The sequence below is a fragment of the Spea bombifrons genome, chromosome 4, assembly GCF_027358695.1.
Source record: "Spea bombifrons isolate aSpeBom1 chromosome 4, aSpeBom1.2.pri, whole genome shotgun sequence".
Classification (NCBI taxonomy): Eukaryota; Metazoa; Chordata; class Amphibia; order Anura; family Pelobatidae; genus Spea; species Spea bombifrons.
The window spans coordinates 103371254-103384114 of NC_071090.1; the positions used below are offsets into that span (position 1 = coordinate 103371254).

At 37.7% G+C, this 12861-nt stretch overlaps 1 protein-coding gene across 1 annotated transcript; it reads left to right on the forward strand.

The window, feature by feature from the left end:
- Positions 1–1095: 1095 nt before the first annotated feature.
- NXNL1 (nucleoredoxin like 1) lies at positions 1096–3876 on the forward strand. The gene is made up of 3 exons (XM_053464296.1): positions 1096–1230; positions 2629–3038; positions 3440–3876. The coding sequence occupies exons 2-3, from the start codon at positions 2683–2685 to the stop codon at positions 3771–3773; spliced, it is 690 nt and encodes a 229-aa protein (XP_053320271.1). The 5' UTR covers positions 1096–1230; positions 2629–2682; the 3' UTR covers positions 3774–3876.
- Positions 3877–12861: the final 8985 nt, after the last annotated feature.

Sequence of the window (12861 nt, forward strand, 5' to 3'; positions counted from 1 at the left end):
TACTTTAAATGGTTTTGTGGTTCAATGTTGAAGCGAAGTATTGGAGAAACTGTGGTTTCCTGCTCATAACTTATTCTAGATATTTTAGCTGAGAATACGATGGCTGATTCAGCCACATCACCTATTTTAAATGCTCTATCCGACTGTATAAATGGAATGACAAAAATTCATGTATTTTTGGGTTCTTATAGGGACTCCACCTTAATTCTGGGATTTCCTTACCGAGCAAGCATGTATGATGTCGGTTGGTTCACTAAGGGATGTATTTAATGCATGAAAGTGGAACTAGACACTATACAGAGCCAACCCTCTTGGGAAAAAAACACTTGTAAGAGTGGGTGAGTTGGAACTGCAGCTATTCTGCAAGCTTTAGTGAATAAATCCATATGAGTTTTATGCGTATAACCAACGAGGGAGGTGGTCTAGCTTAGGGTGACAGATCTGAGTTGTGGTAGCCCCTGTGCCACGTTACCAGAGGGCGATCAAGCTCCCTTGTGTCACTCCTATACCTGGGAACTTTCAGGCTCCAGCTACCTTTGCGTAAGGCGGGTATGCGGTGCTGTGGATGTCGGTGGCTGGTCCTGCCGACGTTTTGTGAGGGGCTAGCAGAAAGGGGAGTGGGATGTGCCACAACACCGCTCCCGCGACATGGAGTTTACCTATGGTAAACTGGAGACCAGCAAAGGAGCAGAGTCTTCGAGGAAAACCTGGAGAGTTCCCAGGTATAGTCTTTCCCCAACAGACCTGTTAGGCAGCCCCTATGGATATCTGTGCCTTAGCCTTAATATCTCTCATACCACGGTGCTCCACCTTAGATGGTCAAGTGGAGGGCTCAAACCATTTAAGGTAGAGCACCAGGATATGACACCCTCCTAAGGGAAGTTGTCAATGTTGTCAATGCTTAGGTCATGCCTAGAGCAGTGACCTCATAAACTCAAGACTTCAACAGTCTTTTGGTATGACTGTGATGCCTTCACCTAAACTGATGTATGATGATGGACACAACCTGTGACATAAGAAGATTATTCCCCCAGAATCCTTTGCACCCTGAGCCGCTCTATATTTAGTGTTCTGCTCTAAATCCTATGCACTCAAGTGAGGTGTCACTGCCGGGGATCTCATGGCAGGGTTAAGACATGAAGAAAAACAAACATCTTTATTGGGTTTTTTTTGACGCCTCCAGGAAAAAAATACCCTTATAATCAAAACCCTTAAGGAAGATATTCCAAGGTATTTACTTTTGGATCTTTTACCTATGAAAACAATCTATTACGTCAGCAATAGTGCTGTATTGATTGAAAAAATTGTATTATTTCTGTTTTTTTACGATAATACTATATACTCTATAAAATATTATTATTAATTTTTTTTTTTAATCCACAAGAATCTAACGTTGTGGGTTTTTGTTAAAATAATCTAACATTTTATTGCGACGGGCAATGTGCTTATTTAAATGTAATAATATTTTACTAGAATTTTTTTTGTGTCCAGGAAAGAAAGGAAAAGAGGCGATATGAAGCAAGGGAAACAGGGATTTATTTAATTTCTGCATAGAGCAGAGGGAGTGATTGATATATGGCACAACCGCTCAGCATAGTTGGTGATCCTTTCTACAAATTTTGATTTTATCAAGGCGCTATTTTTTTCTATTTATTTTTGTGTGCGTATTTTTGTCTGCCCCTAAAAGTTGTTTACTTAAAAAAAAAAAAATTCTATATAATAATTATTTCTTAGTAAAAGGCGATTACACACACAGAGGTGGCACTACCCCTTAAGAAGATTAAGCAGCTGTTTTGGGTCACACCGATTACTCTTTTAATGCAACGTGCTCCTAATTATTGTATTTTTGACATTATTTTTAATGAGTTATTATTTTTATCCCTTGGACTTTACACACCCACCCACAAATCCTTTTGCTTAATGCCCCTGAAAGGGCCGGCTCCGACGACATCAGTTTTAAACACAGAATAAAGCTTGATCCCCTCCCCCATACATATTAAAGGTAAATATAATGTATACTATAAGCAACGAAACTCACCTCTTCAAAGAGTAATCTTCACCTTGGTTGTATGGAGCTTGGCGAACACCTGGATGAAAGTAGAACCCTGATCATAGACATTCGGGATTCCAGAAACTTTTCTATCATTTGCTTCCTATACGCTCTTTATAGAAGAATTCTTGCTGTAATGTTCAAGGTGACCAAATATATTTCGAAACATGTTGCTGTGCAATACCTTACGCCAGAGTATCCCAGCAGTAACTACTACTACTTTACAGACAGAAGACTAACAGTACATATGACTTTTTTATATAGCTGGACCATTTTTTTTTTATTACTAATCAGATTAAAAATAAACTTGAAGAAGTATTGTTTTTTTTTTTACTTTGTACAACAGTTCTAGTTTTTGTAAAATATAATGTATGTGTATATATATTCCGGCAGCTGCATATATTAGCCATGTGTATGTGTTCTAGCAATCTACTAGACGAACCCCCTGACTCCTTATCATACAACAATAGAATGTCTCGGTCTTAATCACCAAGCCATATACTATTACCAATGGTAACCAATGGTTGTCAAAGGCTTTGGTAGTAAAATCTCACCAGGAAGGAACTTTCTTGTTACAGGACCTCATCCGTCCATCTGAAAGTCATTGTGTGGTACAACGTGTGCAACGTTTTATGAATATATCCCTGCCCAGGATAAGTATGGCTGAGCTGTTTCTGGGCAAAGTGTTGGTGAAAAATAACCGGGACCAGGATGAGCTGGACACTGAACGGGAGGTGTGGGAGCGCTTGGAAAACAGAGTAGTCTTGTTATACTTTGCAGACTCAGGGAGCCCTCGATGCCGCGAGTTCTCGCCACTCCTGAAGGATTTCTTTGTCAAGCTTACCGATGAGTTCTATGTAAATCGAGCCTCCCAGTTAGCGCTGGTCTATGTGTCTCGAGACCGCAGTGAGGAGCAACATGAAGACTTCCTGAAGGACATGCCTAAACGTTGGTTACTGGTCCGCTTTGAGGATGAAGAGTTTAGAAGGTGACCATAATCAATTTAGCATATATATATTCATAGCTCTTTAGAATATGAAGCTCTAGTGAAGATGTCCTCATGATTCTCATACTGGAACTGTTTAAGGTTCATCAGTGATTCTATTAGCAGAACCCTTACTTTCTATATTTATGAATGCATCACTGGTAATACTGTTGGTATTTGGGTTGCTTTCTTATATTTATATATATTTCATTTAGAATGTATTAAGCCCCTTCACTTTGTTGTAGCCGGGACAGATTAGACATGACTGGGTTTATTACTTAATCCTAGTCGCAAAGAAAAAAATCTCATTGAGTATGTTCAACTTTTTTGAATTGTTGTCATATCTTTGTTATTTAATTACATAATTATTTTCCAGAATTCTTACCATGTTCCTCCACTTTCAGGGACCTTGAAAATCAGTTCTCTGTATCAGAAGTCCCCGTCCTGGTTGTCCTCAAACCCTCAGGCCAGGTGATCTCCCCCAACGCAGTGGATGAAGTAGAGCGGTTAGGTCCTCCCTGCTTCAAGAACTGGCAGGAGGTCTCTGAGATTATTGACAGAAGTTTTCTGCTTCCGGAATTCTGCGATGATCATGCCTCCCGGAGCGTCAGTGATCCCATTCGCAGGATAAAATACAAAGTTGAAAGTGATTCTAAGAAGAAAGAAAGAAAGCGGAGTGATGATGATGATGATGGTGGAGGAGGAGGAGAAGGAGGAGGTGGAGCAGGGTTCTTCTAAATGCAGATAATTTAAAAAAAAATCAGGTGGAAGAATTATGAAATTTCAGATGTTTCCATTAATTTAATGAAAGAGACATTATGGAAATGGCATTCCAAATATGTGCAGCTAGATTCAAACTCAACAGTAGCTCAATGTTCACAAGCACTATATGTGTGTTAGGACAAGCGGCCAGCTTGTGAACTTTAACCCAATGTTAGCATACGTGTTGCTATTGTACGGTACGAGGCCGAAGAGCAAAGAGAAAGAACAGCCCCCCCAAAAAAGCACAGAGAAAGAATAGCTGCATGAGCAGTAATGAGCCATAGAAAGACAATTCTCATCACAGGCAGACTATAGATTGGTGAACATAACTTTCATTGTTGCATATTAGAAATAAACTTTTTCTTAAAATACATTTATTTCCGGCGTTCTGCATGACCAGGGGTGACATGACATGAGTGATCTGAATTAACACATCAGTTCGAACACATAACACCTGAAAACGCATGTTGGCCGAGAGGCTGGTAGATAATTGCAATAGCGTTCCTGTTGAAGTGGTAAACGCTAATACAGTAAGGTAATTTAAACATGCCTGGGATAGACATATCTCTATCCTAAATCTAAGACAAGCCCAAGGACTCATTAAGATTTGAGTCTTTACAGGAAAAATGGACAGGTTAGATGGACAGCTGAGAGCACTGAATTTTCATTTGCATTTTGTTGTTTTTTTCACTCTCGGCCACACTAACTCAGGCTCTCTCACACTCTCTCAATGTCTCCCTACCGTCTCTCCCAAATTCTACTGTGTCCATGCCTTCTTTCCTGCAGCCCCGCTTCTTCTCTTGCCTCTTCTTGTTTTTCTTTCTTCTGTCTTCTTTCTTCGTCTGCTTCTTCCGTGTCTTCTTTCTTTGTGAACCAGATCTTCCAGAGCGCAGCCTCCAGGGACACCTTTTTCCCCGTTTGGAGAAACTAGAAGATTGGAGAAATTATCTCCGTTAAATTAGTACTCTAGTATAGAATAATGTAGACAGGTGTGGAAACTATTCACTTTCTCTGCAAATCCGTTTTAATTATTTTGGCCTGTCTTAGTACTTCCGCAAAAGAGCAGAGTGACGGGGAGAACCTCTCCACCATTCCTCCAGTCCCAGAGGCTCTGCCCTTCTACAGAAGTGTGCCAGGAGGCCTGGTTCACGGAGAAGCGAACAAAGTAGACACGGGGAGAAACAGACGAAGAAAGAAGACAGAAGAACAAGAATAGCCAAGAGAAGAAGCGGAGTTGCGGGAAAGGAGACATGGACATGGAAGCGGTCGGTTGAGAAGGTAAGGAGACATTGAGAAAATGAGAGTGTGAGAGAATGTGAATGAGAGTGTGAGAGAGTGAATGAGTCTGAGTGACAACAAATTTTGTTTCTAAATAGAAAAAGTCATCACAATTTCATCCGAACCAAAAGGGCAGAAAACAATATTTGGTGTCTGAAAACGAATGGACCAAAAACCAAACGAAAAATCATTTTTGGTTCATTTGGAAAAGTCCGATATGGATAACTAAAGGGCTACTTTTCCATCATGAGCTATGAAATGTAGGATTTCAGAAAGTGGCAAATCCACTTTAAACACAATATTTTGAAACATTTCAACTGTTTTGGCAAGGAATGCAATTTAAAACCAGCAAACAATTTGAAACTAAATTCAAATTGTGAAATCTTTAGCCCTAATTAATGATCTGCTGTTGTATCTTGCTTGAACACGTAAAGACGTTTTGCATTTATTACACTGACAGCTATTTCACAAGTTATGAACAGATGGAATCTTTTTTTCCTAGCGTCGTGATGGCTCCTTGATGTTTTGTGTGTAAGAATTTTCCGTAACAGCTGGACTTAATAATTTTTATTTTATAATAATAAAAATAATAAGCAGTTGAACGGGTGTACCTAATAAAGTGGCCGGTGAGTGTTCATTCACCAATACCCAACGCCACTCTTCGTGTCGCATAATAATAATCTATTTATTGCAAATCTAAATCTTGGGTTAAAATTGTAATGTGACGTGTCTGTCTAACCCTGCATATCCATGATAACTCGCCGTCAGAGGCAGGCAAGGCTCTGTCTTACTCCAGAGCTCCACTCAAGCTTTTTCTGGACTCACTCACTACAGGGGGTCCTTGAGGGCATCCTTTTGGTGTCTCATCTCTGTCCATCAACTTCTGATGTCCTAGAGACCTTGACCATACATTGAGATAAGAAAAAGTGTCTAAAACTGAGTATTTGGCAGCTAGAATAAAATAAAAGTGGGTTTCACCTTCTATACATAACCCATAACGGGAGTTCAGAGGTCGCTACTACAAATAGTCCCTGCTTTTCTCCAAAGAATCACAAATGGGATAAATAAGAATGAAAGATAAACAATTACGTTCAGAGTTAAGTTTGAAATTCATCAAATGTCTATGCCTATTGATGTGTGAAACGTGTTAGTAGGATATTTGTGTCTTGGCGTTTTGTTAACCTTCACATACACTTAATAAAGTCTGGATGTTTTTTTTTTTTTTTGTTCTGTGATAAATATGGCCCTTACGAAAAATTACTGCAGTTTTTCTGAAGTAATACTGCAGTTTTTTGGACATGAAAAAACTGCAATACTGCACTTTTACTGCAGTTTTACTGCATTTGTACTTCACTGTACTGCAGTTTTACTGCACATTTACTGCACTTTTTTTATATTGCAAACCACAGTTGCAATTCAATGTACCGCAGCTTTATTGCATTTGTACTTCCTTACAAAAATAACTGCAGTACAGTGAAGTACAAATGCAGTAAAACTGCAGTAAAACTGCAGTAAAGGTGCAGTATTGCAGTTTTTTCATGTCCAAAAAACTGCAGTATTACTTCAAAAAAACTGCAATAATTTTTTCGTAAGGGAAATAGGTAAATATGATGTCCCCCTGAAATGTTGGAGGGTACAGGTATCCAGTACACATATATTGCTTATTTTGATATATTTGCACAATTGTATAGGTATATTTAGTGCATTGGATAATTTAATGTAGATACAATTATATAACTTTAAATAATGACTTAAGTTGACATGATTCTTTTTCTAACAATGGTGAATATCTCCCTCTAGAGGACAATAAACACATTGCAGGTGTGGCCAACATGGGTGGAACTGTCAAAATACATCATGAATGACATATATGTCACGTGACTGCTTGTTGGGAAAATGCTGTAGGACTCCGTCAAATCATCATTGTCTGCCTAGTCAATTTTTAATTAGAAAAAAATTCAATGAGTAGTATGATCAAATATGTTTCTACTCTGAAAACACAATTATGAAAAGATCATCTGTAAAAAAAAAACTAAAAAAAAAAACTAAAAAAAAAAAATATATATATATATAGTTTATTTTTTATCAATGAATGAAACCAATGCTAACGCAGCCATACAGAAAGTAACCAGATAATGAAATAAAACAACCACTACTTGCATTGTGGATAGTTAAACAAAATTAAGCTGTTAAATGTGTTTTTATTCCTTTTTTTGCTAATTGAGAGTTATTTTTTTCAGTTATTATTGTTATTACTGCATTAAATTGTATATATATATATATATAATATCTATTTATTAAAAAAAAACACTTGTATCATAAATGTGATGATAATGCGCAGGGTTTTAAATGTGTACGTAAAGGTCGTGTTTGTCATGTATCCGATTTAGTTCGATTAAAGGGGTCTGGATATGTTTTTTACAGCTATTTTAGCTAAAATGAACTGATAATAGCATTCGTTGCGTGGCGTAACATACTCTAAATGTATACACAAGTTTGAGCAATGAAAGCATGTTACTTGACTCTATTCCCTGGAAATGGAATCGCTTTAGCGAGTATGATTTTAGCCTTTCTCCTTCTTTTTGTTGATAACAGGCAGCGTGTTGGTTTGAGTTGTGTAGAACTTAATGCAGTGAGGGCAAACAACGAGGAAAGAAGACCACAAAGAAGAAAGAAGACCACAGATTTGTAGGCGCTCCCAAAGAAAATTGTTTAATCTATCTACTGGAGCAGGACCATTTATGATGGTCCTGCTCAAGTCCAACGCATAGTTAACCCAGGCTTAAATCTCTCAATGAAAATACCCCTGGAGGAGCTAGCTAGCTAGTTGCCCCATCAGCCACTTCTTCCTGGAATCAATTTCCATATTCCGCTGACTTTACGTATAAATCGCAAGCCTTCGGTATGTGGGAGTCTTACTGGCGAAGCTCCAGCCTGCTCCATCACAAAGAGAAAGCGTGATCAGATCTGCTTACTGTGCCAAGAAAAGTTAGTCTATTCTTGTAACGAAGAAAACACACCATCTATTTTGATAGAGAACTTCCCGCGTGAAACTAAAATATGTCGGCCTAAGGTATTCTTGTTTCAAAATTTGTGTCTGCGCACCCAAATAAAATAAACGAAATGTATGCGAACCAAATAGCTCAAATGGAAAATGGCATAGAAATACCTCTCCGAAGATAATGTATACAAGAGGCGTCTGATATGCTCATAAAAAAGAACAATGTATAGTGCAGTACGGACGTTTAATGTAATAGATTGCTAGCAATATAAGACAGTAAACAGGGCAACGATATGCCCATGTATAAGCAAGTCTCCCCGATTAAAGGGGTACTGAGATCTCTTTAAATGGACTTCCATTATAGAAAAAGTAGTAATAATAATTAATTTGAATTATAATAATTAATATTACACCATGGGAAAAAACGCTGTATACTCCTCCCCCCAATGTTGCCAACACGCACTACGCGTTTCGCACTACGCGTTTCGCCTTCCGCTTCGTCTGGTGCATAGATTCGATCCGCCTTCTCTTTACTATACCTGCTGGTCTCAGCCAATTGGTTAGACTCGTTATAGGTTTCAAGCTGGTTGTCCCAATGGGTCCACCTTATTAAAAAGTCTTTCATCTGAGCCACATACAAACGGCATCATCAGGATATACAAATTAGCATTTATAATAATAATGATAATAATAATAAAAGGCAGACTGTTGGGCATTTCATAGTTATCTGCCACCCAAGGTAATCCTATTCCATGAAATGTAAGAATATAAATACAGATATATCTCATACATAAATACATAAATATACTGCAGAATATAAAAATATAAAAAAATGCAGCATAATATATGTCTAATCATACACTGCGCACAAAAAATAGTTCAAAGTCACTATTCAGTCCGTTAGGTGTTAGTGTATTTAACCTAAAAATCCATTCCATCTCTTGTTGCCCCAATTTCTTAAAAAAGTCCTCTCCTCTCCAAACTTTCTTTACTTGTATGATCCCCATGGATTCTAAAACTTTTGATTATGATGTAATAAAAAGTGGGTGGATACGCAATGCTTTTCATATCCGTTACGGATACTTCTCAGATGCTCTTCTATTCTAATGTGTAAAGCTCTAGTTATGCGTCCCACGTATTGTAATCCACAAGGGCAAGATAATAAATATACAGTATTTGCTCGATTATAAGATTTTAATATTAAAAAGCCTGAATATAAGACTATCCTATAGGAAAAAAGTTTTACTAGTAAATATTTGTTCACATGTAAACTATTTTTCATGTTTAATAACAGCTATGATTAAAAAAAAAAATTTATTTGCCAACCTGCCCCCAGTTATGCACACTTGTCCCCCCCAGATATGCCTTATACCCCCTTATATGCCACTCTGCCCCCCAGAAATTCCTTATGCCCTCTATATGCCACTCTGTCCCCTAGATATGCCTTTTAACCCCCAATATGCCACTTTGCCTACAAAATGCCATTTAACCCCCTATATGCCACTCTGCCTACAGAAATGCCATTTAACCCCCTAAATGCCACTCTGCCTACAGAAATGCCTTTTAACACCCTATATGCCACTTTGCCTATAGAAATGCCTTTTAACCCCCCTAAATGCCACTCTGCACCCCCCCCCCCAACTTACTAATGCTTCCCCAGACTTGTCCCTGGTACTTCAGACTCCCTGGTGTCTGGGGGCAGCCGGTGGACGTCATAGAACCCCAGAGGAAGTGCCAGAAGCAGAGGCTGCCAGAGAGGAGGATCCGGGTCCGCTGCAGCGCTCCGGGGGATCTGCATCTTAGTCTTGTAGTCAGACCTCTATTTGAGGTCTGATTAGAAGACGACCTCCAATATAAGACATTTGCTCTGAAAAAAGCCTTGTCTTATAATCGAGCAAATACGGTATAACATTTTTGGAATGGCAAGTAATTTGTTTTTTAATAATATATTTCTTATTGGTTCTGTTTAACCTAAAATCAGTCACCTTATTATTTCCCTTCTTAATTGTTTTACAGGCTAAACAGCGCCCGCACTTAAAAAAAATCAATTTGTACTGGGTAAAAAATTACCGTATTCATTATTTAATTTTTTTCTTTAAAATAACTCCTTACTATTTTATCCTTAATACATTTTAATTGATCTTTTTTCTTAGAGGATATCCTTTTGCTCCCTTAAGGCTACTTCCTCCATTATATGATTTAAGTGTACCGGATCATTTTTTTTTTTTTTGAATAAATGCATTTTTAACCGTTTAGGCTTGTGTAATGTATTGTTCTTGATCTGTGCAGTTTCTTCTAATCCTCATAAATTGACTTTTTTGGAATATTTCTAAGCCAAGGGTCATGGTGACAGCTATCGCAATAAATATAGCTGTTTACATCCACTGTCTTGAAAAAAGTTTTCTTATTTAATATAGAATCCTCAATGTAAATTTTTATTCCCCATACTTACACTTAACGATATTGGTTTTGGTATTTTTTTGTTATTAATTCTGGGACTTTGTCCGTTGTGTTTTCTTTAAGCACTATTTTGGTTTATATTAGTTCTATTGCGCTTCATCTATTGTTTTCTTGAATATTCTTGTTTCAAGTTGAACTGCAAGTCACAAAGACAATCCTTATGGAGTCTTTTATTATTATTATTATTATTATCTTTTATTTATATAGCGCCAACAGTTTACGCAGCGCTTAATATTATTAGTGGTTGGTGGACCTTCATTTTTACATTTCATATATTTAACATAGCTGTTGAACTTCAACTTTCAGGATACTCAGCAAAAGGAAACTCTTTTTCTTTTAGGATTCTAACTGACCTTCATTTTAAGTTCCACAACAACTGGAGAGTCACCTGTTGGAAACACTTTGTAAATATGCTCTGCATGATCTGCCAACGTTTAATCTCAAAGACCACAAGGGGAAATTTGTTTTAGAGGTGCGGCTGCTGGAGAGAGTTTTACAAAGACCTTTTATAAGATTTTAATTTATGTTGAGTTTATTTCAGAACAAAACATGCAGATCCTATACAAGGCATCAGAGGGTGAGTGAAACGCGAGGTATGGTTGAAAGGGTTAAGGCAAAAGACGATGGGATGAGACAGGAGGAAAGGAGAGCTCAAGATTAGTTCTCTTCCTTAAGACCAACAGATATCAACCAAATAAGGCATTCAAAAGAAGAATTTTGTTGGTTTTTTTGTACATAATTTAATTTATAAGCAGTGTTTTTGGACATATTATGATGATTTTTTATGGCTGTAGAAAACTGATATATTCATTAGCTCCTACAAGAGAGGGACATCAGGGAAGGAAAGTGGGCCCAATGAGGGACTAACTCTGTTTTAATGATCTTTAGGGGAAAGAAATACTTCAGCTGTTTAAACAGTTATAACATTATTATATTCTATTGCAGAGTATGCGGTGATACCTTTTTTATTGGACTAACATAACATTTAAAAGACAAGCTTTCGAGAGTTATCCTCCCTTCATCAGGTCTGAAGCAACCTGATGACGACCTGACGAAGACCTGATGAAGGGAGGATAACTCTCGAAAGCTTGTCTTTTAAATGTTATGTTAGTCCAATAAAAAAGGTATCACCATTATTATATGCTATATATCTATAAAACACCTGGAATGTTACAGTATTCCAGAATAACAAATAGATGTAATGTAGGGAAGTTTTATATTACTGAGAGAGTTATAGATAAGTGAAACGGCGTGGTAGAGGCTAATACAGTAAGGGAATTGAAACATGCATGGTTTAGGAGTGAAGCTCTCCTGAATCTAAGGCAAAAGTAAAGATTGATTAAGATTTTCCGATCTTACATTAGAAAAAGGCCACGTTAGATTGGCTGAATTGTTCTTATTTGCCATCAAATTCTGCTTCTGTGTTTACACAAAATTGCCACCAGAGAGCGCTGTTGAAGATAGTCTGAGTTTCTATTTCTTGTCTTATCTTTTCATTTTAACTGACTTAGTGTCACCATGGAAGCGTGTGTGCCTTCATGAGCTAATATTCCAGCAGGATTCATTAGGACAGTTCTCCTAACCGGTCCCTCTCAGCCGTACCTGGTGGCCTATGCGTTATAAACATGTTTAATATATGGCTTTTGGGTCACATATTATGCGGTCTGGACTACTTCAACTAATACCTATGAGGTCTCGGGATTTTGACAACAAGCTCAGAATCTCGATAAATGGGCAGATCGTCAGGATCGGACAGTCTTCCTTTTTTACTGTGATCCCATAATATCTGAGGATCACAGTTAGTGCTTTTCTCAGTAGTATATCACACCTGAAATCCCTCATTAAACGTGGGTGATTGTTTCTATGTTTAACCCCTTAATGACAAAGCCTGTACATGTACGGCCTCAAAATGCATTGTTTTCAATGGGTTTAGGGACCGCCCATTGTCCTTAAGGGGTTAATTCAGAATATAACAAGACATAGTTTTCATAAGGACCATTATTAGTACCATTTGGTTTGAGCTATTGGTGACTCATTATAGTACAATCGTTGTGATGGACTATTAGAGAGTTAATATGAGTCTCGGGGTCAGCTCATTTATAGATTTGATACATCAATCTCTGAATGTACTTGCTGTTGATTAAACTCTCGTGTTTATTGATCCCTTTAATAAAGCTTCCATAGCCTTGCTCACAGGCCTGCCACCTACATAGCGTAGGTCTTCTTGGACTCAAGTGGCGCTGATTGCTTCTGTATTGTGTATGAGTCATTAACCAAACCATGAGGTTTGCTGATTTTCTTCTAACCATTTATGAGAAATTATAA